Source organism: Ostrinia nubilalis, chromosome 27, assembly GCF_963855985.1.
Source record: "Ostrinia nubilalis chromosome 27, ilOstNubi1.1, whole genome shotgun sequence".
NCBI classification, from domain to species: domain Eukaryota; kingdom Metazoa; phylum Arthropoda; class Insecta; order Lepidoptera; family Crambidae; genus Ostrinia; species Ostrinia nubilalis.
The window spans coordinates 6,208,575-6,235,130 of record NC_087114.1 but is presented as its reverse complement, the minus strand read 5'-3'; the positions used below and the strand labels follow the sequence as shown (position 1 = coordinate 6,235,130).

The 26,556-nt window shown below is 41.3% G+C and overlaps 2 protein-coding genes across 2 annotated transcripts; one reads left to right on the top strand and one right to left on the bottom strand.

Annotated features, from left to right (window-relative positions):
- Window positions 1–354: 354 nt before the first annotated feature.
- Window positions 355–18,448, top strand: LOC135084729 (putative ammonium transporter 2). The gene is made up of 12 exons (XM_063979471.1): window positions 355–832; window positions 3,451–3,537; window positions 4,645–4,843; window positions 6,801–6,946; window positions 7,843–8,006; window positions 10,087–10,172; window positions 10,985–11,067; window positions 11,708–11,857; window positions 12,463–12,540; window positions 13,079–13,257; window positions 17,035–17,154; window positions 17,676–18,448. The coding sequence occupies exons 1-12, from the start codon at window positions 679–681 to the stop codon at window positions 18,075–18,077; spliced, it is 1,848 nt and encodes a 615-aa protein (XP_063835541.1). The 5' UTR covers window positions 355–678; the 3' UTR covers window positions 18,078–18,448.
- A 2,045-nt stretch (window positions 18,449–20,493) lies between these two features.
- Window positions 20,494–25,592, bottom strand: LOC135084728 (origin recognition complex subunit 4). The gene is made up of 7 exons (XM_063979470.1): window positions 25,280–25,592; window positions 24,906–25,031; window positions 24,008–24,230; window positions 23,564–23,788; window positions 23,107–23,327; window positions 21,643–21,851; window positions 20,494–20,960 (listed from the first exon to the last, which is right to left on the bottom strand). Exons 1-7 carry the CDS (start codon window positions 25,487–25,489, stop codon window positions 20,684–20,686), a joined length of 1,491 nt encoding a protein of 496 aa, XP_063835540.1. The 5' UTR covers window positions 25,490–25,592; the 3' UTR covers window positions 20,494–20,683.
- Between the last annotated feature and the right edge of the window lie 964 nt (window positions 25,593–26,556).

Below are 26,556 nucleotides of genomic sequence, written 5' to 3'. Positions count from 1 at the left end.
GAGGCCTTGTCGAATAGTATCCTGTAGGTGGGCCATCGTGCGTGTTTTGTTTTCGATGTAAACTCGCGGAGATGAACAGGCCTGTCTAAACTAAGACAAAAAAAAATTTAAAACTAAAATGTACCAGTACTTTTTGTAGCTTCTGAGAAGGTGGTAATTTTGTCTTGAAAATTGCGAAGGACCGATGTCGATGCTATGGTATTGTTTAGTTAATTATTTTTATGGAAGGTTTTCATCAACGTTGTGCGACAGCGCATCCATCATCTTCGCACATCCTTGCCCTTCTAATCGTCGAGTCGGAGGCTCTATTTAACCACTGAAAACTCGACTAAACTGGTCATTTGGAGACACGCCGCTGCTCCGAGTGCATTTAGAATCCTTTATTAGAAGAAAAGTTTTAAAATTATGTGTTGTGAAGAAACATAAATTGGTTTTCGTCAAAAAAATACAATCGTGAATATTTTTTGTGTTTGATCAAAATAATAACCGATAGTAACAAATTGATTTAAAAATAATTTAAAGTATGTAACATTATTAAAAAATAAAAAAAGTCTGAGGTTTGGTTGGAAAATCTACGTCACTGGTAAAAAAAATAAAAAAAAACTTCAGTGAATGATGATGAACCTCTTTTGAATACTCAAAAAACTTTTGGCGGGAAACTTTGACGTTTAATCCAAGATGGACGGCAACTGGAGCATGTTCCCGAGGGTCGGGCTCCGCTCGCCGAACCTGACCAACACCACCGTCAACCTGCAGGAGAACTTCGAGATCGACTTGGAAGACACCAACTGGATCCTGACTTCGTCTTTCATCATCTTCACCATGCAGACTGGTATGTTATGTGCCCTGTGAATATATTTTGTAGGAACACGATTCCTCATAGACCTGGGCTAGGGTTGCCAGATCGAATATACCGATTATCGGGAGAAAAACATATTTTTTCAGGATTTTGGGACTTGGGTCAGGAAAAACTTCAAAATAAATATTAAAAATCAACCTTCACGTAATTTTACATGCGTAAGTCTATGGCCAAGTGCAGCGCGGGAGGAGGGCTAATATGAAGTTATTATAATATTTAGTAGGATTTGTCGGGAGATTTTGTACCTACTTTGTCGGGAGCGGGAGTCGGGACTTCAGGAGTAAATTAATAACAAAGAGTCCCGACCTGATGGATATATGGCAGTTTACATTATTGATTTTTTTAAAACAGCCGGTAACGACATTTTTAAATAAAGTCATTATTATTACCGTTAGTAAAGTCGAATAGTTTCCTAAAAGTTTTGAAATTCTTGTTTTTTCCTACTTCTTTTGATATTTTGTTTTGTAAATGAGGAAAAATTATCAGCCACAATTGCAACACATAATTCTCGAGGTTAAGGAAAACGTATTGTTAAAAATCATTTGATCGTCGTTTTCCCAACTTCTTCCTTGCTGAATGCTGACATAGCATGTCAGGGCACAGGCCCCTCCTGAAAAAGAAGCCTAGATACGCCAATGACAATAATAAATAAACCACCTATTATTTCAAATCTTGATTTGGATCATCATCATTATCATCATTTCAGACATAGGACGTCCACTGCTGAACATAGGCCTCCACCAATGTTTTCCATGTTGATCGATTGGTAGCGGCCTGCGTCCAGCGCTTCCCTGCTACCTTTATGATGTCGTCGGTCCACCTTGTGGGTTGACTTGGATAACACATAATTAGGACGAGTATAAAACAAACTACTATTAAGACAACTGAAAATATTAAATTTTCTTCTTAGAGCTGATTTTTCAATAGTCGGATAACTTTTAACTGAAGAATAAGTTTGGCATATTGACAGTTTCAGTGTGGGAAATATGTCAAAATGACAAATTTATTCTTCAGTTAAAAGATATCTGACGGTTGAAAAATCAATCAGCCCTTAGTCAAGTTAAGTAGCCAAAAATGCATATTTCTCTTCCCTGCAACTTAGCAAGAACAAAGTTGTTTAGTACCTAGATGGAAAATACACGTGAGTGAAGTCACGAGCGAGACAATTTTGTAAAAATAGACTTATGTAAATTTTATTACAGTAACAATTTATTACAACTTAACCCAAACAAAGGAAAACTACAACATGGTTTTACGACGAAATCGTGTCTATATTATAAAACATCCGGTATTTTTTTGTAAATAACTTACTTTACCTACCTACATACTTTTAAGTTACTACCTTAACAAGTGCGTGTCGGACTCACGCACAAAGGGTTCCGTACCATTGATTTATGAAATGATTATTTTTTTTAATTTAAGTTATTTGTATGAAAGATTACGCGGTAATAAGCGGTTTACGATTTACGAGTATTAAAAAAAACTACTTACTAGATCTCGTTCAAAACAATTTTCGTTGGTAGTTTTTATAGTAATGTACATCATATGTTTTTTTTAGATTTTTCATTTTCTTATTTTAGAAGTTAGAGGGGGGGGGGAACAACTTTTTTCCACTTTGGAAGCGTCTGTCACGCAAACTATTCGGTTTAGAAAAAAAAATTTTAGAAACCTCGATATCATTTTTGAAGACCTATCCATAGATACCCCACACGTATGTGTTTGATGAGAAATTTTTGAGTTTCAGTTCTAAGTATGGGGAGCCCCCAATATTTATTATTATTTTTTTATTTTTGCATCAAAATCTTAATGCGGTTCACAGAATACATCTACTTACCAAGTTTCAACAGTATAGCTCTTATAGTTTCGGAAAAAAAATGGCTGTGACATACGGACGGACAGACGGACGGACGGACAGACAGACATGGCGAATCTATAAGGGTTCCGTTTTTTGCCATTTGGCTACGGAACCCTAAAAATCTCGTTCAACCAGTAATCGAACCAGAATCTTCTTCAAATCCTTCCTAACCAACACGCAGCAGTGCTGAACTCTGATGGTCTCAACCTCAACTTACTAAATCGACATTCGTATTTATTTAAATTACTATCATAATGTCCTATTAGGTATGCATCTTAAATATGCGCCTGCGCACATTTGAGGGAGACGACGTGCGCGTGGCACTGGCTTCAGGCCAAACATGCAGCTTTCCTTATAAATTGGGTGGATGACACCATTAACCCTTAAAAACTTGCTAAGTATGTCCATTACTTGCTATGTTTGGAACAATATTCCCTCTGCCTTAAAAAGAGGGATCAACCAATATTTTCAAGCCACCAAGCCACAGCTTCTTTTTAAAACTTCTGAGAAAATTTTAGAAGCTTTGAAATCATTTATATACTCGTAGGTAATTTATTTATTTATTTAAAGACTTTATTGCACACACATAAGAATTTTCCGTACAAAAAGGCAGCCTGCTGACCTTGAGCAAAACATAGATCATCTATAATCCTCTATTCCATCATCATTACGGCGAAGGTTTACTAGGATTTGAATTTTATTGTTTTTCGGCCTATCATGGATTTATTTTGTTCAGGCTTCGGCATGCTGGAATCGGGCTGCGTGTCCATAAAGAACGAAGCCAACATCATGATGAAGAACCTCGCTGACATCTCTCTTGGTGGTGAGTTACTTGGCTTAATACTACTCTTTACTCTACATGGATGCGAATGTCTGCAGTTGAATTTGCCTGTCTAAAAGAACTCGTGAATGGAAGGCAAGGCCTTTCCATTGCACACTAGCAATATTTCCGGTGATGTCTCGACAAGGCTACTTACATGATCTCACCTCAATTCACAAACAACTGGTGCACTCACTTAAATTTACATGCAGCTGCGTGCCGTCCCCAGCGTGAAAAATCCCCAAGTTAATAAGTATATTGAAAAGTATACGGCAAGCACCTGGATACGGGCAGTGCAGGACCGGTATTTGTGGAAATCCCTGGGATGCCTTTGTCCAGCCACCTGTACCTTACACGTCCTTTGACTGCAACGAAGATGTGTATAAAAACACGGAGGCTGGAACTAAATTCTACCTTTCCTCCCAACCCTGAGTGTCCGATCATCTTTTAAACGCTACACGTGGCGTACGACGTCAGCGCCAAACGTTCCTATCGACGTCCATACGTCGTCAAAATCTGAAAGAGACCACAGCAGTACATTAATTTCTATGGTAAGCATTGTGACGCGCGCGGCCTACGGCGTTAGGCCCGGTTTCTACCAAAGCGGATAAATGTCGGACCGTTAATTATTTCTATAGAATTTGACAGCCGTGGCTAGGGTTGCCAGGCGTCCGGCTTTAGCCGGACATGTTTGGCTTTTTAGGGGCTTGTCCGGCCTGTCCGGCTTTTTACATGGCTGCCGCGCCAGTCGAAACTCGAGCCACAGAATAATGTAATGTAATTCATTCAAAGATGATAGTACCCACTCATGAGCTATGACGCTATTGCACCCCCCCCCCCGTGAAATGGTACGTTAGCTATTAAAAAGGTATGTCCGGCTTTTAGGGTAAAATGTCCGGCCAAATGAAGCACAGAGTCCGGCTTTTGTGTGTTTGGACCTGGCAACCCTAGCCGTGGCGGCAAGAGCGGAGCTGTGCGGAGAGGAGAAGTGGAACTAATAAAATCTGATTGGAACACTTCTCCGCTCTGTTGTTTCTGCCTTGGAAACTGGGTCTTACGCTGTACGGAATCCACGGCGTTTATAGACCACAGCCTGACTGTTCTCCCCAGGTCTAACCTATTGGATCTTCGGCTACGGGATGTCGTTCGGCGGCGGCGCCTACTCGAACCCCTTCATCGGCGTGGGCGACTTCCTAGTGGACCCACCGGTGGGCGACGCGCTCATGGGGCCGGTCTTCGCGTCGTTCCTGTTCCAGCTGTCCTTCGCGACCACCGCGACCACCATCGTCAGCGGGGCTATGGCTGAGAGGCGAGTACACTTACACAGCTTTGGCATATACAGCTTACGAGGAACGCTGCAGAGGCGCCACTACCAAAGTCCGGTCGCCGAGCACGTAAAATTTCGTCCAATGACCCCATACTTCCCATCATTATCGCTTGCGCGTAATTATATTGCTCGGCGACCGGACTTTAGTTCTTTACAATTTCAATTTTTAGAAGCGCAGAAGCGGCACCTTTTGTCACCGTGTCGCTTCTAGGTAGTGGCGCTGCAACTGCGCTTCTAAAATTGTACTTAGTTATAAAAACTATTAATGGCGCGGCAAGCGCGCCACATTACGAGTGCCACTGCAGCGCTTCCAATTTTAAAGCGCCCTAAGACAGGACAGAAATTTTTCCTATCTAGGCAAACCAGAATCTAAAACGTAGATAGTCCAGGAGGATTGTCATTCGGCGGATCGACGATCTGGTGAAGGTTGCGGAAAGCGCTTGGATGCGAGATGTAAGAGGACTGCCAAGCATTGACCGACGATCTGGTGAAGGTGGCAGAAAGCGCTTAGATGCGGGCAGTTCTTGGGAGAGGCCTTTGTCCAGTACATAGTCTGTGTTCTTGGGGGAGGTCTTTATTGTCCAGTAAATAGTCTGTAGCATCCGTCTTTCGGCGGCTCTTGGGAGAGGTCTTTATCCAGTAGCTACGTAGTATCCGTGTGTCGGCGGCGCCTACTCGAGCCCCTTCATCGGCGTGGGCGACTTCCTGGTGGACCCGCGGCCGTGACGTCACATCGGACTACGGATACGGACGGGGCGAACGCGGGAAGTAGAGAGTAAAAGTGAAAGGGAGAGGCGCGTTCCAGCGAGGTACGCAGATAGTTCGATTGGGATTAGGAGTTTTATGAATTTATTATCTCATAACCTCGTAGAACTTAAGGCAGGACAGAAAACGCGTGTGTTCACGATGGACAGAAGAACCTCCTCTCGATGGATTTGGTGAAGGTCGCAAGAAGCGCAGGATTGTTGTGGAAATCTTTGAGGGAGGCCATTATCCTGCGATGAACGGGTAAGTATGTTAGTTGAACGAACTATGAATCATTTTGCATCGACAAAAGGACAGTATTTATTTCTGAGGCAATGTGAGCCAGTTATGAATATAGTAGGTAGGTTTACACGCTATAGATTCTCATTAATGTTTAATGTGGTGTTATGCACTGACACCTATGACCGCAATGTCAAAGGCAAACGGACATCAACCTAATTAGGTACTGTTTTTGTCCAAACTTATACAAAAACAGAGCTTCAATTTCAGCAGTCATCGTACCTACTTAATAAAATAATTATTATTATTGATGCACTGTTTCGACAGTTTGTAAACATACTTTTGTAAGCTACTCGTATAAAAAGTTTAATGCACCGCATTTAATAGAAAACTTTTTTTCGAGAACGACTACCTTCACAACCGGATATTATGATGCGGACCATACCCAACCAAACTGGAGATGGATTCCGAAAATATCAATCATCATAATATTATTATCATCAAATCGCGGCATCGTCATCATTTCAGCCATAGGACGTCCAGGTCCACTGCTGAACGAACATTGGCCTCCCCCAATTACTTCCACAATGACCGGTTGGCGGCAGTGGCCTGCATCCAGCGCCTTCCCGCTACCTTTATAAGGTCGTACCTTGTGGGTGGACGTCCTACGCCGCGCTTTCTGGTACGTGGCCTCCACTCCAGAACCTTGCTGCCCCATCGGCCGTCAGTTCTGTGTACCATAGCCACTTATGCCTTGATCACACGTACCGAGCAAACGGGCTAGACAGAGCTCTCGGCCGAGTACTTGAGGTATGAACATTACGCCGAGTGCTCGGCCGAGCGCTCGAGTAGGTAACTCGCTCACCCAACTGTCTCGACCGAGCAAACATTTTACTGTCTCGCCCGTATACTCGGTACGTGTGATCAAGGCTTTAAATTGCTGGTTTATCCTCAGGTGTAACTTCAAGGCCTACTGCATGTTCTCCTTCCTGAACACGGTGGTGTACTGCGTGCCGGCCGGCTGGGTTTGGGGCTCGCACGGGTTTCTCAACCGCATGGGGGCTGTCGACATCGCCGGCTCCGGGCCTGTGCATCTTATTGGTGAGCAGCAAGAACATTATCTTCATCACTGTTGTAGGAGCACGACCCTCTCTAATTTGTCAGAGACAAGGGGATCATCAGCATCGATCTTCCCAATTTTACCTGAGGCAAGTGGTTCGGAAAAAAGAAAGAACTTCATCATCATCATTCGCCGACTCCGGGTCTGAGCATATTATTGATAAGCAGCGAGAACATTCTTATTCCCATCATCATTCCCATATTTCCCCACTGCAGAAACACAACCGAGATGAGCAACAAGAAAATGGTCATCAGGCCATTTAGGAGCACAATCATCTCTAATTTTACCAGAGGCAAATGAAGGATTTGATATAGTTTTAGTTACTACCTGTCTTAGCCAGACGGGCTACGGTACGGAGGCATGTTGTTCACTCTACCTGGGCCGTTCGTTGTCGCCACTTATGTTTGTAATCAATTCTTTTCTCATTTCGATTACAATGCTCAATATTGTAGTAACATGATATTAGACGATAAATTGGCTTTGCATTTTAATTTATTTCTTTATTTTTTCCATTATCTTATTAAAATTACGCTATATTTTTCTGAGATGAGATTCCTTGTCCATTTCGCTAAATTACTGGTAGTTACTCTATTTTTTGGCTTACTTTATACCCACGTGGGTACATCCACGTGATCATGAAACCAAGATAGTCGAATGAAGGCGACGGACTAGCCGATTCGATATCCGAGGAACGCGGGTTCGAATCCCGCCACCGCTCGATTAAGTATTGTGGTGAGCCCACTCGTAACACAAGCATATTTAGCTTAATAGCACGAGGGGCTAACTAACGGAACATACGTATTTGACACAAATTACTAATAGGTAGGTACATTATTTTAAAAAAGTCTATAGTCCAAATCATTCATGAATTCCCCAGGCGGGTCGTCCGCCTTCGCGTCAGCTCTGATGCTGGGCCCACGGCTGGGACGTTACGCGAAAGGCAATGACCCTTTGCCGCTGGGCAATCCAGTCAACGCTGTAATGGGCACCTTCGTGCTATGGTGGGGCTGGCTGGCTTTTAACTCTGGAAGCACTTATGGGGTAAGTTTACCATTTCACCACCATTTTCATTCAAAAAAGTGGGTAAATCATAAAATTAATTTAATTTTTTCAAGTAGGCTTTTAAAAAGCAATTTTACACGTCCCAGTATTAACCCTACCACTGCTTCGGGACAATAAATGGGCCAGTGCTGAGAGGCAGCGCAAGAAACAGGGTCACTTTTGTCAGCATCTTTTTTTCCATTGATTGTAATTTTTATAGAGACGTACCTATTGTATACAAAGTTGGTCACATTTCAATTTCGTCAAAATGGATTCATTATTTTGGTTTTAAAATCAAAATATCATCATGTCATAGAGGTAAACAAAATTGCGAGTTTCACGTGTTATTTCAGAAAGAAAGTTTAATACATTTTTAAAACCTTTTAGGCTGAAATTAGCTTACAAAGAATCCGATTAACTTTTAAAACTTTCACCGTTGCAATCAAAACAAATTAAAGGAGAATCGACCTTCGGTTAAAACATCGGTCAATAGCAAGGTTGGGGCTGCGCTTTACTTATTGAGTGCATAATTTACAAGCTGGAACGTAAACATATTATACAAGGCTTAGACTGGTGGTATATTTAGAGGCAGAGCGAATTCAAGTAAATAATAATAAAATACCAATTGCATAGGAACTTCTTTTATTCTGAAGTAAGGAAGTCAAGTAGGTACTCCGGTAATCTCTCGCTTAATAATGATTTTCCTACCTCTCGTTCCCACCGCTGCAACTCCTGTGTAGCCAGGATCTACAGCTTGACCGCCAATAAAAACCCAACCAGTGAAGGTCAAGTTTGTCCTGAGGGAAAGTTCTGTCATTGTACCTACCTACAGTTAAAACAGTATGTGGTACAAAGTTAGAAAGAACTGAGCCTCCATTTTTTATGCATAACAAGGCAGGTATTTTACTATTATTACTACTAGGTGGATCGATGATCTGGTAAAGGTCGCGGGAAGAGCCTGGATGCGGGCAGCGCAGGACCGTTCATTGTGGAAAACCTTGAGGGAGGCCATTGTCCAGTCCAGCAGTGAATGTCATTTGGCTGAAACGAACGAACGAAGGCAGGTATTTGACCGCAATCGCACCTGGTGTTAATTGAGATGCAGTCTAGGATGTTACATAACTTTAACTGCCCTGTTTTATTCACTCTCGCCTTGAAGAGGCCCGGATTATAGTGTTCGGTAAAGACAGCAAAACAGAGTCTCTAAGAAATGTATACGAGGCCTTACAACCTCCGCCAATGTCAAACAATTAGCTAAATCATCCCATTTACGTGGCTTTCCGATCATTACCGGTAAGTGCGGCCATTTTGACATTAAATAGGTCCACAAAATGGCGCTCGTTACCGCCACGCGAAAGTCATTGAGTTGCAAATTACTTACGCCATTGGTATTAATGTTTGAGTAATGTTTTATTTGTTATTTAATTCCTACTGAAGATATTTTTGGTTGAATGTTTGTAATATTAAGTATGCATGCTTGACCAAATAAATTCAAGTTATGGGGTACCTAATGAGGTTCCTGTGGAAACTGGGAGGTAAAGTTCCGTGCCCTGATAGTATACCTACCTAGTTCGTTCGTTCGTTCGTTCGTTCGTTTGTTTCAGCCAAATGACGTCCACTGCTGGACAAAGGCATCCCCCAAGGTTTTCCATAATGAACGGTCCTGCGCTGCCCGTATCCAGACTCTTCCTGCGACCTTCACCAGATCGTCGGTCCACCTAGTAGGAGGCCTGCCCACGTGTCTAATAGCTCAGAAAATAGGTCCCCATATTTGATGCTTACCTACTTACTGCCCGTGGTGCATATCTTTTCTCAAAGGTTACTTTTAAACCTTTGTTTTGTCTCCTGTCATCCGCTTTCTACTGGAACACTCTATGTGACTCTATGTTCTTCTGATTAAATTCGTTGCGGGTCCAATGACAGTTTAAGTAACTTTCCCCCGGGGACAAAGACCTTCACTGGTTGGGTTTTTATTGGCGGTCAAGCTGTAGATCCTGGCTACACAGGATTTGCAGCGGTGGGAACGAGAGGTGGGAATATAGGTCATATTTGCTACGTTTGTCCATTTGTAATGTTGTAGGTGAGTGGCGCCAAATGGCAGTACGCAGCACGGGCTGCTGTGATGACCATGATGGGTTCTTTTGGAGGAGGCTGCTTCGGACTTTTGTAAGTCATCATCATCATCATTTCAGCCACATCATAGGCCTCCCCTAATTTCCACATCGTCCGATTGGTAGCGGCCTGCATCCAGCGTCTTTAGCTACCTTTATCAGGTCGTCGGTCCACCTTGTGAGTGGATGTCCCACGCTACGTTTTCCGGTACGTGAAGTAACCTACTAGAAATGTTCTATGGCCTATAACAGCGGTTCCCGAAAGGTGGTCCGCGAAACCTTGGGGTTCCGAGGAAAGGCCGCAAGGGTTCCGTAAAAAATATTATCCCACGTTTCGTGACCGACGTTGTTCGCTTGCACCGACTTGTTTACGCACAAGGGAGGGGCAGGGCGTGCGGGCGGAGTAGTACGGGGTTCCGCTAGGAAAATTATAATCAATTAGGGTTCCTTGGCAAAAAAAAATTGGGAAACCCTGGCCTATAACTATACTCTGCCTCAGTAGTGTGTAGGTTTGGCCGCCTCTGGGGTATTAGACCAAGACCACCTCAGTCAGACCCAGAGATCCCGGATTCGATTCCCAAAATTTTCTCTCTAAGTAGTTCTCTTGGTGTTTAAATCTCGCCTAGCTAGCTACTCTGATGGGTGATAGCTACTACCATTATACCTATCTCCATAACCCCGTTTAACAGTATTATTGTGGTATGTAATGTATTTACCTACCAGTACTTAATCCTAGCTCATACAAAATCACAACAGAATCAAGATGTAGCAAGATGGCTGATGCCAAAACACAAGAGAATCAACATTGAAGTAATATTACTACGTAGTACATTATAACTCAATGAGAATCAAGAATGTTATTTACAGATACACCATGATAAAGCATAAAGGACGAGCCGACGTGATGGAACTGATCAACAGCATACTAGGAGCCCTGGTGTCCATTACTGGTGAGTAAACAATAATTATAATGATGATAATGATCTGTCCTTTGTACAGAAGTAGGTACTTCTATACTTATGCAGTTTGGTTGCAAAAAAGTTGATAGCAAAAACATAATGCCACAATGCTTAGCTCCATTTCGCTTAAAAGTTTTGGAAGCATCATACCTCTTGATTGATATTACTTTTTAGGTGACTCATCGAAAAACCTGACCAGTTTAAGCATACCTTATTAAATACCTATTTACATATCGTACCTATATTCTTATAGTCGCCTCTTGCAATATCCACGGGAACAGAACAGTGCAGTGCAATATCCATTGCATTGGGGTAGGGCTATTCTAAACCTCAATTTCATCTTCATCATCATCACGTCCACTGCTGAACTCCCACAATGTTTTCCAAATTGACTGGTTCATAGCGCCCGCAATCAATCCGCCATTTGCCTCTGGTAAATCAGAAAGGGTCGTTCTCCTATAGTGGAGGGAGATCATCATCATCTCAGCCACAGGACGTCCACTGCTGAACATAGGCCTCTCCCAATGCTTTCCATGTTGCCCGGTTGGTAGCGGCCTGCGTCCAGCGCCTTCCTGCTACCTTTATGATGTCGTCGGTCGTAGAATGATGATGATACATTGTGTCTATTCAGCGGGCTGCTTCCTCTACCGTGCGTGGGAGGCGCTGGTCATTGGAGCCATCGGGGCAGCCATAGCGTCTATCGCCGCGCCTCTATTCGACCGCATCAAAGTGGATGACCCGGTCGGAGCTAGCGCTGTACATGGTGCTTGTGGGTTTTGGGGTGAGTGGTGTGAATGATTTACCTTCAGCTTCAAGATAGATACTGCTGGATAAAGTCATACTTAGTCACTGGTGGATAAAGTAGTGGTTAAAGGACATCTGCAAATCTCTTCGAAAGGATCAAGTGGACGACCCAGTAAGGAGCTGTTGCTGCACATGGCGCTTGTGGGTTTTGGGGTGAGTACTGTATGATTTACCATCAGTTTCTAGAAGTTTACTGATGAAGAAAGCCTAACCGGCTATTCGATCTTTCACCAAGTCAAAGTAAATTGCCCTGTGAGATTTAGCACTCCATGACACTTGTGTTGTGTGTTTTGGGGTGGTTTAGATAAAAGTCTACTGTTACAGACATAGACCTTGCTCCTCCTCTCAAACATATTATCAGATTAAACGACCATAAAGGTAAAGGCACTAATAGCGCTTTTATGTAGGTACTGTTTGGTGAAAGTAATCTGGAAATCATGACACACTAAATTCTGAAGAAAATTTTCACTTTAGCGATTTATTTAGAACCACATAGTATATAGCTTTCAATTGCAACCTGAAATTTCGGAAATAACATGAGTGCCAAAAGTAAAATAATCTCTAATACAGTAACATTTGCAGGTGTGGTGGCAGTAGGCCTCTTCGCAGACAATCCTATACCAATGGACACTACTAACGGCAGATCGGGACTGTTCAAAGGTAAGCTATTAAACCTTTCTCTTCTTCTTTTGAATAATTATGAACAGATTTGAGACACAGTTCACAAATCGACCTCAGTAATGCAATTCCGCCAGTCATTTTTGAAGTTAGCTACCACTATCCTTTTCAAATGCTGGACAAGGGATCCCAAAGACTTCCACAATGACCGAGCCTGCTTGATCGAATACAGCTTCTCGCAACCCTCTAGGTTAGGTCTAGGTCGTCAGTCCACCTAGTTACCGATATTTGTTTAGACGAAGGTTTACTCTGCCGGAGCCACATGGCTGTCATATGATTCTAGCAGAGTAGAATAGGACCTCCCCCACTCTTATCGCAGATGTCGTAAAGCTTAAACCACACCAACGCGTGCAGATCGCCATCGCGCCGGCGCGATCCGCACGTGTTGGTTGAAGCATAAAAAGTTACTAAGGTAAGTAAATATGCGAACACCTGGCCAGTAAGGTCATAATGTCCACCTTAAGGACGTCGCACGCTTCCATGCTGGAAATTCTACATGAAATTACGTCACTATTCGCAGGAGGCGGCTGGTACCTCCTAGGCGTCCAGACTCTAACGGGCGTTTGCCTGATGGCGTGGGGCGCGCTGGTGACGATGGCTCTCCTGTGGATGATCGACCGACTGATGCCTATCCGCATGGACCCTTACGAGGAACTGCTTGGAGCAGACCTTACTGAACACAGGATTAGGCATGGACAGGTAGGATCTTAGGAAGTTCTTTTCTTTCTTCTTCTTCCATAGATTCTTCTCAGATGGATTGCAGAAACAGAAACCTGGTGCGAAACCTTAAAAGAAGCTATACGCGGACCTCACAGAGTGTATTATCAGCTATGGACAGATGGAACCATATTTCTTGTAGGATCTTAGGAAATCCCTCTCTTTTTTCTTCTTTTATAGTTTCTAGTCAGATAGATGGTGTGTAGCACGTGATTTTTGATAATGGAGGCACCAGTGTGTAAGACTTTTAGGTGCAGCGATAGGCCGTCTGATATAACCATGTCCATAAACCAATCAATCGCTTAGTCCAAGTGGTCTACTGAAAACATAGGGTGGGTTTCTTACCCAATGAAGCCAGTGCTTTCTGGCGAGAGGTGCTGGTGACGATGGCTCTCCTGTGGATGATCGGCTGATGCCTATCCGCATGGACCCATACGAAGAACTACTGGGAGCAGACCTTACTGAGCACAGGATCAGGCATGGACAGGTAGAATCACATTTATTGTAGGATCTAGCTAGAGGAATTCCTCCCCTTTCTTCTTCTTCCATAGATTCTCTGAGGGACGGTGAGGCAGAAAATCCTAGCATGAGACTTTTAGATCAACCGCGATAGGTCTTCTGACATAATAACCTTGTCCATAAACCAATCGATCAAGAGATTAGTTGACGTGGAGAAGAATAAGCTTAGACGAGATCTAAACCATCCAAAATAACATTCGCAAAAAATGTTTGAGGAGACAGATATGTGACTAGACCTATATGTATGTAAGAAGGTAAAATGTATCGCTTAGTCCAAGTGGCCTGTAAAAAGATAAGGTGGATTTCCCACCCCATGAGTTCGCAAGGCCAGTGCCTATTGGCATGGAGCGCGCTGGTGACGATGGCTCTCCTGTGGATGATCGACAGACTGATGCCTATCCGCATGGACCCTTACGAGGAACTGCTGGGAGCAGACCTTACTGAGCACAGGATCAGGCACGGACAGGTGAGACTCTTGGGACGTTCTCCTCTTTCTTCTTCTCCTATAGATTCTTCTCAGATGGATTGCAGAAACAGAAACCTGATGCGAAACCCTAAAAGAAGCTATACGCGGACCTCACAGAGTGTAGTATCAGCTATGGACAGATGGGACCACATTTCTTATAGATCATTTTAGAAAACCCCTCCGTTTTTTCTTCTTTCATAGACTCCAGCTAGATAGACGGTGTAGCAGATGTTGATTTGGTGATGGAGGCACCAGTGTGTAAGACTTTTAGGTGCAGCGATAGGCCGTCTGATATAACCATGTCCATAAACCAATCAATCGCTTAGTCCAAGTGGTCTACTGAAAACATAGGGTGGGTTTCTTACCCAATGAAGCCAGTGCTTTCTGGCGAGAGGTGCTGGTGACGATGGCTCTCCTGTGGATGATCGGCTGATGCCTATCCGCATGGACCCATACGAAGAACTACTGGGAGCAGACCTTACTGAGCACAGGATTAGGCATGGACAGGTAGGATCTTAGGAAGTTCTTTTCTTTCTTCTTCTTCCATAGATTCTTCTCAGATGGATTGCAGAAACAGAAACCTGGTGCGAAACCTTAAAAGAAGCTATTCGCGGACCTCACAGAGTGTAGTATCAGCTATGGACAGATGGGACCACATTTCTTGTAGATCATTTTAGAAAACCCCTCCGTATTTTCTTCTTTCACAGACTCTAGCCAGATAGATAGTCATAGTCAAAGTCAAAATTTCTTTATTTGTTTAGACTAATAAATAGTTCTTACAAGATAGTGTAGCAGGGTATCCTTCCGTTTGGCCAAATTACATTTCACTTCGCAAACAACTTATCGCCAAAGTTTCATTTCCCAAATTAACTTTTAGCAACTGTACTTTTCGCAACTAATTCATTTGGTCAAATTATCATTTGGCAAAATTTTACTTGGCAAATGTTTATATAGCAAATGTTTTATTTCGCCAAATATTATATCCCAAACAATTTGTTTGGTCAAATTGACACTTCACATACTTACCCACCGTTACCCACAAATCAAAGCATAGGTAAGGGCACATGATCATGGTTTTCACAAGAATTGTAAAACAAAGAGATTGCAGAAAATAGTATGGTTGCAAAAAGTAGGTATTGCAGAAAATAGTAGGTTAGGTTAGGCACAGAATAAGTAATAGTACAGGTACAGAAGGATTACTCCGCAAGACGATTTAAATAAATGCGAGTCTTGCTACGACGCGATACAGTGGAATTCAGCTCGCACAGCACTACGTACCTACAATTTTATTCACCTACAAGTTTTGTCTCTTTCTATCGCGTGCCTCTGAACTTTTCTTACGCTGTTAGGGTTGCTGTCTAGTGAAAAAATATTAATCTACTTATTTGTAATGAGGTACGTATGTAGGTAAGTATGCATTCATTATGGAAAACCTTGGGAGAGGCCTTTGTCCAGCAGTGACGCATTCTGAGCAGTAGTCATAGTAGGTTAGGTTCCTAAACTATCCTAGTAATTATTGATTACCCACTTGGCCACCATACCTTTCAGCATCTTTGGGAAGCGAAAAAAAAGATGAATCCGGTAGATTACTTTTCGAATTTAAACACCCGAACGCCGCACAATATTTCTTTCTCTTTATGTCCATTTTTAAATAATACTTCGATCATAGAATTATAATCATACTACAACGCACGCCAGCGTCCTGACGAGCGCGCGCGTGACACTCGACTGATATAATACCCGCCGGCGGGGCGCTTCGCTGTAGGTAATTATCGGATGTACCGCGCGGAGTGAGCCAGGCCTGGGTTAGGTTAGAACAGTGACCCTCAACGCGCGAAGGCGAGCGAAGTGAGCGTGCCGCGGCGAGCGCTAGAATCTACTCTATTGTTAATGAATCATTTGGAAATTTCGATAAAAAGAATGAAATATGAAAATTAATTTAGAACAAATTTTATATTAACTACCCACTAAACAAAATAATAACCATAAGCTAATTTGTATTCCATTATATGCACCAATCAAATTATTTTGTAAATAGTTTATCGTGAAATATTTTTGCCAAATGAAACATTTGGCAAAACATACTTTGCCAAACAATAATTTGCTAAACAATAATATGCCAAAAACGACATTTGCGAATTAAAAGTTTGCAATAAGTTGTTTTGCCAAATGAGAATTTGCCAAATGAAAATTTGCGAAACGTTGTTTGCGATGTGATAATTTGGGAAACGTTTTTTGGCCAAACATTAGTAATCCGTGTAGCAGATGTTGTTTTGGTGATGGAGGCACACCAGTGTGTAAGCTTTTAGGTGCAGCGATAGGCCGTCTGATATAACATGTCCACAAACCGATCGATCAGAAAAATGAATTGATTCTTCGATCTTGCTAAGTCAAGACATTGAAGAGTGGATTTTGGTCATTTGTTATGGCAGGACATTAGTGACTTGAGGAATCCTGAGATTCCATTACAGGATTATACCTAATTAACCATGTTTTCTCTACGAGCTATGTTAGGGCAGAAAAGTTCTCGAGTGGTGACCACGGGCTGGAAGACGTAGCGTGGGCAGGCCTCCTACTAGGTGGACCGACGATCTGGTGAAGGTCGCGGGAAGAGTCTGGATGCGGGCAGCGCAGGGCCGTTCATTGCGGAAAACCTTGGAGGAGGCCTTTGTCCAGCAGTGGACGTCATTTGAAACGAACGGACGAACCATGTTTTAGAATGATAAATTATATGGGTTTTCCATATCAATCAGACTTATCCTGATTTTTCTCAGGTGGGGGTATCCCGCGCGGTGTCGGCGCTTCGCCCCTTCCACCGCTCGCATAGCATTGAGGAAGTGGGGGGAATCGGCGTCAACACTGGCCATAGCTTGGTGGTGGACAAATTGCATGAGGTAACTACTTGACGCTTAAGTGCTTCTTTTGGGACATAGTGTCGAGGTTTTCTACGAGCCTTTACATGTAAGATATTTACGCCCGATTTCACAAACATTACTATAAGGTCTCACAGTGCGCGTGAACGCACAGGGTGACACACGAACCAATCACAGAGCTCAATCAACGCTGTGTGTTCGATTTGCTGCTTCACTTAAGCAAGCATCGTTTGAGAATACGGGCGAAAGTGTAGATGTTTTGTACATACCGTTACCTACATCTTTAATATCGTTGACCTACATAGGTACAAAAAAACAATACCTACTGAAGGATTTATGTAAGGTACAGACGGGTTGAAGACGTAGCGTGGGCAGGCCCCCCACTAGGTGGACCGACGATCTGGTGAAAGTCGCTGGAAGTACCTGGATGCGGGCAGCGCAGGACCGGTCATTATGAAAATCCTTGGGGGAGGCCTTTGTCCAGCGGTGGACGTTATTCGCCTGAAACGAAACAGAATGTAATTGTCACATTTTTTCCACAGGTCCAAGAAAACAAAAGCAAGAACAAAGGTAAATTAAACCTCCAAATGTTTTCGAACGAAGCGTTCGTCGATGATCAACAACCAGAATCTACCTTCAAAACAGGGATACTAAACAAACGACCTGGCAACCCTGAAAACGAGTTACACCGCGCTCTAGACTCTATGGTCAACGAAATCAACGGCACGAATTACAAAAAGAAGGGCAAAGGCAAAAAAGGCGGTGCCCAAGTGTTGCCAGAAGAAATAAAAGGGAAAAAGTTTAAGGAATTGACAGTGACGGAGTTGGATGAGCTGGGGCAAATGAATGCGAGCCAAGATAGATTTAGGTACAGGTTTGGGGAGGAAGATTATAGGAACGACGCCCGTAGGAGTGGCAACACTAATATTAGATGGATTGACTAATAAAAAAAAAAGTAATATTGTAACTCTGTCAATGAAATCTTGTTCGATTTCTTAGATTTTTTTTTATTTTGTTACGTCGGTTTAGAAGTAGGTAACAAAAAGTTTTTATTAATCTAACTTAAGCCACGAGTGGATTTTAAAGTAACACCTAAATCTTATTTTAAGAGAGATTTTAAATATTTTTTAGAAGATATTTCTTTAGTCTATTAATTTGTAAAATAGGATGTCCGTCCGTACCTAACACTTATTAGAATTAGAAATAGCTATTTTTATAGATAATAATTAATAATTTGTTATTAACTTCGTTATTATTGTGATATTATTATGTAGATAGTCAAAAAATATTAAATGAAACCAGAACTTTAGAAAAAGTTATTTCATTTATTAAAACAATGATAAAAAAATATGAAAACTTATTTTTCTTCCATAGTTTTAACATGAAATAGGTATAATAATAATGAACACAATTCATACAACTATTTGAAGGCACTTAACAAGTAAGCAAGTAACAAATAAATAACCTTAAACTAGTCTTACCATGCTAAAAATTTATAGGTCACTGAACGAAAGTTGAGGCAAATATTTGAATACAGAACACAAACAACATAATACTAAAATTTCTTAGAGAATAGAGTCGCTTCTCAAACTAAATTTAAATAAACAACTTGAAAAAATCGAACTGCCTAAGGTGAGACTCGAACCCGCGACCTTCCGCTTGCCGGATTTTTTCAAGTTGTTTATTCAAAACATGATATAATATTATTACACATTCAAGTTCAAATATCGAATACACTAGCTGCCTCGCTCTTGTTAAATGTCTGCAAGCGAGACAGAAGGCACGTCAGTCTGACGCAAGACGTCAGCGCAGATAGAGTAAAGTGCTATAGTCTATCCAATATAGCTTGATTAGAATGACAGCTGTCAAACGAATGTGACTAGTGCTGGGTATGTTTCGTACGGTTCACATAGATGTATCGATAAGTTTTCGAAAAAATGATATAAAAAAATGACAATTATGATTTAAATTTAAAGACAGCAAAATTTAAAATTCATGTCAAGGGTGTACAACCTAAGTCGTAGTCATTATCATCAGTGTTCTTCAGTGGTTTTTTCCTCTCGCTAGAGGGCGGTGGGCATCTCTTCTAGAGCAACGGTGCTATGAATACCCAAAAAATTACCGGTGATTGATTTCCGATGTTTGATTATTTAAGAATGAAATGTTTTTTGGTTTTTAATAGTGAACATTTAGAAAAACGTATAACTTGACTTAAATATGTTAAAAAATTAGTTAGAAAAAAAATTTGTTAAACATGTTAAAAAATTAGTTTTAATTTAATATGACATTTGTCGATATGTCCCAACACTAACATTTTTGTAACTCGAGATAACCTTGTAGAGACGTCGTTAATACTTTAGCTAGCTTGATTTTTATAATTTCGAATTACCTACTACTTATTGGTGTAATTTAACGCTGCATTTACACGAAATTAACATTTTTATTGGAAGCACTGTCGTCGAAAATATTGTTTGTAGGTCAGACGTGAATTATTTCTTGTCCGCCAATATTTAGCTCTCATTGATCGCTACTACAAAGTTATGTCGTTACATTTGATGGCAGCTGTCATTCTAATCAAGCTATATTGGATAGACTATAGTGCTTACCATGAGTTTACGTTAGGTGTGCTAACGAATGGCACAGAATAAGTAATAGTACAGGTACAGAAGGATTACTCCGCAAGACGATTTAAATAAATGCGAGTCTTGCTACGACGCGATACAGTGGAATTCAGCTCGCACAGCACTACGTACCTACAATTTTATTCACCTACAAGTTTTATCTCTTTCTATCGCGTGCCTCTGAACTCTTCTTACGCTGTTAGGGTTGCTGTTAAGTGAAAAATTAATTAATCTACTTATATGTAATGAGGTACGTATGTAGGTAAGTACGCATTCATTATGGAAAACCTTGGGAGAGGCCTTTGTCCAGCAGTGGACGTCATTTGGCTGTAACGAACGAACGCATTCTGAGCAGTAGTCATGGTAGGTTAGGTTCCTATACTACTATCCTAAGAATTATTGATTACCTACATGGCCAACATACCTTTCAGCATCTTTGGGAAGCGAAAAAAAATATAAATCCGGTGTAGATTTCTTTTCGAATTTAAACACCCGAACGCCGCACAATATTTCTTTCTCTTTATGTCCATTTTTAAATAATACTTCGATCATAGAATTATAATCATACTACAACGCACGCCAGCGTCCTGACGGGCGCGCGCGTGACACTCGACTGATATAATACCCGCCGGCGGGGCGCTTCGCTGTAGGTAATTATCGGATGTACCGCGCGGAGTGAGCCAGGCCTGCGAATGGGTAAAAAAATGACAGATTGTACAGCGCTCCTAGCGGCTACTTTCAAGAATTAAAATCTTCATAGATTTTTTGACGCACTCGTTAGCGAGCATACATAACGTAAACTCATGGTAAGCACACTGATACAAAATACTTGTGTTGATGGCCTCAACTCTCGTTGAGTGCCCTATAAAACTCCCAAACATTCAGTGTTGCCACAAACAAAAAAAACTACCAAATTAGTAGTTTTCATTTTAACACACCGAATTGTAGTACCAATGATTAATTTCCGTGGGCAACGCTTTAAACGTCTTAACAGCTTCAGTTATATCGTCCACGGGTACAGCCAACGTGTACAGTTTGTACTCTTTCTGTACCCTACTCGCGGTGGTTTCTCCAGGGTTGTATATGGAGTCGGTGCTTCGGACTGGCATGATGATTTCTAAAGACTGTAGATGCTCGAAGGCTTTCAGTATGACTGGCCGAGGGACGGTTTGAGCTGACGAATTCGCGTTGGCGAATTTTGTGTACCTGATGAATGGAGTTGTGTGAATTTTGTATACATATACAAACAACAGTACGTCAAGCTTAACACTAGCATCGTATACAGGGTGGAAACTATAAGTGATCTCACTAGATTAATTTCTAAACTATACAAAATATCGGGAAACTGGTTACTGATCCTGAAAGTACTTCACGAGCTCTATTTAACGTACCAATTAATCGTACCAATAATAGGTTACAAAATAAACTGGATCTATCCGAAGATTCAATATTTCCAGCTAGTACCTAATGTATCACTACATAGTATAAAACAAAGTATCGTGTATGCTATAAGTGATCTCACTAGATTAATTTCTAAACTATACAAAATATCGGGAAACTGGTTACTGATCCTGAAAGTACTTCACGAGCTCTATTTAACGTACCAATTAATCGTACCAATAATGTTACAAAATAAACTGGATCTATCCGAAGATTCAATATTTCCAGCTAGTACCTAATGTATCACTACATAGTATAAAACAAAGTATCGTGTATGCTTAGATCTTTAAAACTACGCAATGGATTTTGATGCGGTGTTTTTAATAGATAGAGTGATTCAAGAGGAAGGTTTAATTTATGTGTATACTTAGTACCCGTGTGAAGCCGGGGCGGGACACTAGTCTGAAATAGATCCATTTTTTTTTCAATAAAAATGAAAACTGCTTACCTGTGCAAAACCATTTCAAAATTCATCGGCTGTCCGTCGAATATCTCCAAGCCGTGCTTCATCGCGATGACCAGAGACAACTCCAAGATGGACAGACTCTGCAGCAACTTGACTCTATGCTCGGGCGCGACTGTCTTGTCTATGATAGAGTCTAGCTCGCCCGCGTCTATGAAAGGCTTGGATGGTGACATTTGGGAGACTAGTTGGAACTGGAAATGAAAATACAATGGTTCTAAATAATTATTGTACAACCCGGTCGAGGTAAATGCGCACTTGGCGGTCGTGACGTCACATCGACGCTCTGGTACGGACGGGGCGAAACGCGGGGATGTGTGCGGGTGAGCGCGAGGGAGTCGCATTCCAGCGAGGTGCGCAGTTAACTCGACTTGGTTGTATGTATCTATCTATACAGGCTGTCCCAATAAAGGTCATAGCAGACTTACCTACTCGGAAAGGAATCAACACCGTATCGCATTTTGCGCGATATCAATCGCGAGGCGACGCGTTTACGATATGGTGCGGATAAGTATGCGTTTCAGTATGGAGTTTCACACAAAGTATACTGACCGCCTCGAGTTGACACGGTTACGATCCCTTTCCGGGTTAATAAATGTGCGACGTTCTTAGAACCGTGCCAAACTTAAGAAGTTTGTAATGAAATGAGATGTTTCAGAGATTTTTTTTATTTTTTCCCCGATTTGAGCCTATCTCTTGTTACTGTGTGAGTGCTAATTCAGCTTCTATGTGTGCCGTGTGTGAAGCGAATCGAGGAGAAGAAGGGACGGGGTAGGAAGAAGTCCACAGGTAGTTATTATACTGCCTATTATACTAGCCTAGAACAGGGGTGGCCAACTTGATTAGACATAAGATCTACTGTTTACTAACGAAACCCTGGGCGATCTATCACTTACATACTTCTTGAAATCTTAAATGAAACAGCATAGTTTAGTACACAACCATGTAGTATTTTTCGCCTTGCCACGATCGACTGGACTAAAATCGCGATCGACCGGTTGGCCACCCCTGGCCTAGAAGATACTATGTCTTCCCTTTTCCATAAAAATAATTTATTTTCTGCAAACAGACTTCTAAAAAGAAATTTTATAATTAAGAACAAATATCTCTGTATTTATCTCTATGGTTCAGTTAAAGTAGCTACCACTCGTTCGTTCGTTTCAGCCGAAAGACGTCCACTGCTGGACAAAGGCCTCCCCCAAGGATTTCCACGAAGACCGCTCCTGCGCCGTTCGCATCCAGGCACCTCCCGCGACCTTCACCAGATCGTCGGTCCACCTAGTGGGAGGCCTGCCCACGCTACGTCTTCCGGCTCGTGGCCGCCACTCAAGAACTTTCCTAGCTAGTGCTAGCTGGGGCAATTAATTACCACTCAATTAAAAGTAAAAGTTAAAAATCAGTTCAAGTCTTAATCTAAGCGTTTACAAAATTAAATAATGTTCATCTCACCAGAATATTCCTAAATATCTGCTCATTCACAGTATAATAGCAGAGCTTCTCCAAAGCATCGGTGACTCTCTCATCGCTGGCCAAACTTAGCACGTGTGCGTTCCAATCCTCTACGAAGCCTAGATCTAGCTCTTTAAACTGGCTCGGGTTCACTTTGCACCGGGATAGCACTTCCGGAGGTATTGTTAATTCTGATTGGTCTGCCTCTATTTCTTCTGTAGCTGTAATAATAATGATGATATTGTAAAATTTGCGTTTGGTAAAGCCCGGTCGCCGAGCACGTAGAATTTCGTCCAATGACCCCAAGCTACCCTGTTGCTGTCCCGCTCGCACACTCACTGCGGGCGCCCGTCCGCGTCGCGACAGCAATATAATTACACGCGAGCGATAGGATGGGTAGCTTGGGGTCATTGGACAAAATTCTACGTGCTCACGGACCAGGCTTTAGTATATTTACCTGTAGACTTCTTCCTACCCCGTCCCTTCTTCTTTTCCTCGACTCTCTTCGCACAAGGCACACATAGAAGCTGAACTAGCACTTCTGTGTACGTGTCTAAGCGCGATTTCGGCGTGGCACCGGGCTCTGTCTCCTCGTTAGGAAAGATGAAGATGTGGCGGTGAGAGAAACGGGACTTTACACGCTTCTCTAATAACTCCATGACGTCTATTTGGTTTGTTACTCCTGGAAATATGGAAATAGCACTTAAATAAATTGAAACTTTGAACCTGACACCACTGAAAAAGTCACTGTTTTTTCCAATGGTTTTGGTTTTAAACCAAACCAACCAAAACAAGGACCTATTTAGATGATCATAAATCTGATCAGAAATCAGAAAATGATTCTGCCTCCTGTCCTAAAAAAAATCTGAAATTAAAATGCTTATGATTATTAGATTATTACCTAGTACACACATCGGAGCCTGCTTATTATGCGTGACATCGAACAAGTTGTACAACAACGTCTGCGTACGACCGGTCTTACAGAACATGTGGAACTCTTGCAGCAGAAACACAACGCTTTTAGCGCTCCTGTTGCCGCTGCTTTGGAGACAGCTTAGTAGGAAGGACAGATTCTCAGCGAAGGTTCCGAACACACGATCACCCACTGCGTTTTCTAGCTGCATCTGTAAATTAACAGATGAGTATCACAAAATCAACAATTAGATTAAAACCGTAAAAGATCTAAGCAAAAACTACTGTCCCAAGAGTTTCACTATGTGTTGCATATTGGTTCAATAATAAATCAGTGCGTTGACAGCAGTCTCGTGTTTCACTCGCGTCCTGTGCTCCTGTAGTTACCACTATGGTACCCAAGAGAAGACCGTAGAAGTAAAGAGCGTCCAAAAATAAGACGGAAAGGCGATATCCGCCTAACCTTGGGTCCATGCTGGACCAGAGTAGCGGAGGATAGAGCTCCGTGGAAGGGGCTGGAGGAGGCCTATGTCAAGAGGCACGCTGAATCACAAGACATATTCTAATTCGGAAAAGAAGGGCTTTATTATTATTATTTCTTTCACAATACTTCATTCATTAATCCTTCAAGCTCCGCGAATCTAGACACAATAGATAATCAATTGTTATGACATTAATTAATGCCGTCTGGGACTCAATCAGTTAATCCCCATTCTCCAATAATGGGAATTTATGGGAGAAAGTTCACGACCCCCATTGATAAGAAAAGTCATTTTTCTCTTCAAATAGGCCTGTAAAAAGTGCTTTTACACATCCCATTGCTTTAGCCCTACCTCTGCTTCGGGATAATTCAATGGTGATAATAATAACCCTAATTTTTAACGTACCTGAGCTGTAATAGACTTGAGAGCAATTTTATCATCGTGGTGGATCAGGCCGTTGAGCTTCACAATGATGGCGTCATTCTCTAAATCCACTTCTTTTGAAAGCTCGCTTAATACTGAGTTGATGAGCTGCGGACAAACATTTTGGACTATGAAGCTTTGTTTATTCACATGTGGCTAATTTTAATCATAAATTAAGCTTAACATCAACTAATATGTTTCTAATATGACCATTTCCACGCTAAAATAGCTTAAACTGTATCAATAACAAAGAGTAAACATCTGTTTTGGAGGTTATAAAGTCGAATGTTCTTGATCAACGTATCAAGATAAATATAGCATTTTATTAACATAAAACTGTATGTGAGTATACTAACAGTTGTTTTGCCACATCCTCTAGGCCCTATTATCAATGCAGAGTGAGATTCTCCATTCACAATCGATCGTTTCATGAGATCGTACACATGATTTCTTTCTTGACTATGACCACGAAATGAGACGTTGTCTTCGATTATTTTAAACTTCAAATACTTTCTGATGAGCTTTATTTGTGTAGAGATTACGTTTTCAGCCGATAGCTCCACCATTTTATTTGTTTTTACACAAAATATTTAGGTACTTGGCTTCGAAAGTAAACAACGGATTTCGCGCGCACAAGTCAACAACCCCACAACAACAACTGCTGATTTTGACGTCTATCACCTGTCAATAAAACTAGTGAAGTGCTAACAATTGATAATTTAATGCACTGAAATGTGTATAAATAATCGATATCAAAGCGTATTTAAGTGTTTGATTTAGCATTTAATGAAATAGCATTACTATCTTATTATATTATTATTATTCTTAATCTAAAACTTAGCTGCTGTACTTACTATGTATTTCTATTACTTATTCCTTTAATGTTATTTACCTACGTGCTTTTAAATTAGAATAAAACTAATTCATTTTATTAAATAAAATAAATAATAATATTAAAAAAATATTAGCAAAATTTTCGACTTCCTTCTTATCTAAATTTGAGCCCTAAGTGGTGTTCTATTTATAAAATCCCCGTAATTCAAAATGTGTGAATATCGAGTTGGCGCATGTGCAAAATGCGTAACACCACGACTGCGCACTGCGTGAACTTTGCGATCAATAAAGGCTTCCGTTCTACAAGAGACGATGTTTCAAGTACAAATCTAATGATCAAATCCGTTAAGTACCTACTCACTGAAAATCACAGCCTGCATTCCTAATAAATTGCGATTCAATTAAACATTGCAAAACAATTATTATTCAACTTCAAAAATTTTAATGTAAATAAAAAAAAAGGTAGACAATATTGAAATTCCCTTAAAATTTATATTGAGAAAAATAAACCTAATTCTGTTAATCAAATAACCAATGGCATTGTATAGTAGGTATTTATTACAATTTTATCCCAATGTTATAGTAGCCTTTATTATTTTTCTGTTTAAAAGCTCAATAAGAATACTATCGACAGCTTTTAGTGATTATTATGCATCCAGTATAGGATATGATTTACGTATTACAAAATGCTATATTTTATATATAATAATACGTAACGTATTATATATACGGGTATTGGATCTGGAACCGTTCCAGATCCAATACCCGGGTCTCATCATAAGAAACTTAATGTTATGCA